Source organism: Brassica napus, chromosome C3 (genome assembly GCF_020379485.1).
Source record: "Brassica napus cultivar Da-Ae chromosome C3, Da-Ae, whole genome shotgun sequence".
NCBI lineage: Eukaryota > Viridiplantae > Streptophyta > Magnoliopsida > Brassicales > Brassicaceae > Brassica > Brassica napus.
The window spans coordinates 73,088,759-73,091,382 of NC_063446.1; the positions used below are offsets into that span (position 1 = coordinate 73,088,759).

Genomic DNA, 2,624 nt, shown 5'->3' on the forward strand with positions numbered 1-2,624 from the left:
TGGTGAACCTAAAAGTTCACCCTAGGGGGTGAACCCAAGAAAAAGTCTTTTGAGATTACTAAAATGATCTGTAATTGCCAATTTCAGTTAGAATAGTTTAGTGTGTAATATTTAATAGTACTCACGAATATATAAAAGTAAGAAAAGGAAAAGATGTAATGGACCCAAGGATCAATACTGGATTTTTTTTGTAATAATTCAAGGAGTTTTTTATATGTAATGAAATTATGAGTACGACTTTGATTTGCAAAGAAAATTAAGAAAAACTTGTCATTGGTTTATAAACACAATTAAATAAATAAATATATAAATAAAGAAGCAAGTATGTGATTAATTTATTCAATCCAGCAGTGAGCAACCAAACTTCAACTACGGCTAAGTTATGTAACAATTCGAAATTTTTTTTTCCAATTCATAAAACATAAGGACAAGTGTGTGTGAATTGTAAATTATTTAAACAAAAATAAGTAATGAGGGATCTGACTGATGTATAATTAATTAGTAACTAGGAATTAGGAAAAATAAAATAAATTGATATACGAAATGATAGTTAAAAGGTTGCTTTCCACTTAAGTCCACATCTAAAAACTAGCTACAAATTATACCTTTGTTTTATAGCATGATTATTGATTATTGGAAAGTTTTTAGAGTGAGATTCTTACCGGAATATAAGAACTCGTTTCTTAATTTTTAACTAAAAAAACTAAGAACCGTCTCTTAGAACTCTTATTTAAGAACCGGTTCTTAATTTTTTTATTAAAAATTAAGAGTTATGTTCTTATATTCCGCTAAAAAATTCATTTTAAGAATCCCCAATTATCATATTCTCGGTGCTTTGATACTTCCACTTTTCTTTTCTTTTCTTTTCGATGTGTGGAAACTAATTTCCCACAAAACTATATTGAAAAAAATCTGCAGTAAAAAATGGTAAAGTAAAATTAATTAAACTACTCATTTACCAAAGAGTTAAATATATGTGTTACCAAAAATAAAAGAGTTCAAATACTTAAATATAAATTGCTGCCAACAACTATTTTCCAGTCTGGCACCCATTTCCACCTAAGTAAATACATAATATTTTTATAAGAAAAATAAATAAGACACGTGGCATTAATACCATTTGGCTGATAAAGTCCACTTCTTTCTTCCTCATATTACATAACACACTCACACTACTCTCAACTCCCAAGCAAACTGAAGAAGAAACAAAGCGTGCCTCTCTCTCTCTTAATCATTCTCCTCCTCCTTTAACTCTCTCTATAAAAAAAAATCAATACTCATGGATCCTTGGGATAAAACTAACTCATTAGACCACCACCACCGTCGCCAAGATCATCGCCATCCTTCGTTCTCCTCCACTCTCCTCGACCAAATCTACAACTCCATCGACTCCTCCTCTCTCTCCGACGTCTCCATGAGGAAGAAGCAAAACCGTGCAGTGGAAGAAATCGAGAAAATCCTCGTTAACCGCCGCGCAGTCCCCGGAGATTCAGTTAGATCAAGGAATCTCAAGACCGCTGAGCCAGTTTTCTCCAAGCATTCGAGCTCCTCCAGCTCCTCAGACTCAAGCGGACTCTCCTCTTCCTCTTCCGATTCCTTCTACAGGCGATCTCGTTCTCCGCCGGAGATTCCCCATCCGAAGCCGATTCGAACCACCGTCGAGAGACGCGAACGACCTAACGATAATAATAATAAAGTGAAATCGAAGGCGTTGGAGATGTATAGCGATTTGAAGAGAGTGAAACAGCCGAATTCTCCAGGCGGACGTCTCGCCACTTTCCTTAACTCTATCTTCACCGGAAACACGAAGAAACCGAATAAAACCGCCACGTCATCATCCACCACTTGCTCCTCAGCTTCTTCCTTCTCCAAATCTTGCTTGAGTAAAACGCCGTCGTCTAGTGAAAAACTGAAACGGTCTGTGCGTTTCTGTCCCGTTAACGTCGTCCTCGACGAAGACGACTCCAAGAAGCGTAGTGGCCACATTAACAACAACAAATTGTACGGAAACAACGAGCGTGAGAGCCGAGTGATGGAGGAGAATCGTCGCGTGATTGAAGCAGCCAAGGAACTTATCAGAACTTACCAGAAGAATAAAGACGTCGTTAACATCATCGGCAAAGAAGAAGAAGATGATGATGAAGACGACGATGACGATGGTGCGAGCTGCGCGAGCTCCGATCTGTTCGAATTGGATCATCTATCGGTGATTGGAATCGGTAGTTATCGAGAAGAGCTTCCCGTCTACGAGACGACTCGTTTTAACACGAACCGTATAATCTCCAGATGAATAATTAATTATTCTCGAATTATGTATAACTAATTGCTTAGTTTCCTAATGTAGTAACTACTTACTGGTTTAAGGGTGGATTAATTGGTTTTGGATTATACAGTTGTCTGAGTGATGGTATTTGCATGCCGTGTTGTTTGATCGCGTTAAATTGCCACCCCCAACATCTATCTTATTAAAGTAGAAGTACCTTTAAAAAATGTTTGGAAACATAGATAACAGTTAAAAAAATTGTTTCAAAACATAGATAGCAGTATATTAATAAAAGTAATGGACTTAAGTTATTAAGAAAAATAGAAATCCATTATATAAACTATATATCTGGGTCAGACTT

General features: G+C 36.4%; 1 protein-coding gene across 1 annotated transcript; it reads left to right on the forward strand.

The window, feature by feature from the left end:
- Window positions 1–513: 513 nt before the first annotated feature.
- Window positions 514–2,410, forward strand: LOC106375018 (protein BIG GRAIN 1-like B). Its single transcript, XM_013814918.3, has one exon. The coding sequence runs from the start codon at window positions 1,280–1,282 to the stop codon at window positions 2,288–2,290; it is 1,011 nt and encodes a 336-aa protein (XP_013670372.2). The 5' UTR covers window positions 514–1,279; the 3' UTR covers window positions 2,291–2,410.
- The last annotated feature ends 214 nt before the right edge of the window (window positions 2,411–2,624 follow it).

Coding starts and splice junctions, on each gene's coding strand:
- LOC106375018 (XM_013814918.3), top strand. CDS start 1,280: ATGGATCCTTGGGATAAAACTAACTCATTAGACCACCACCACCGTCGC.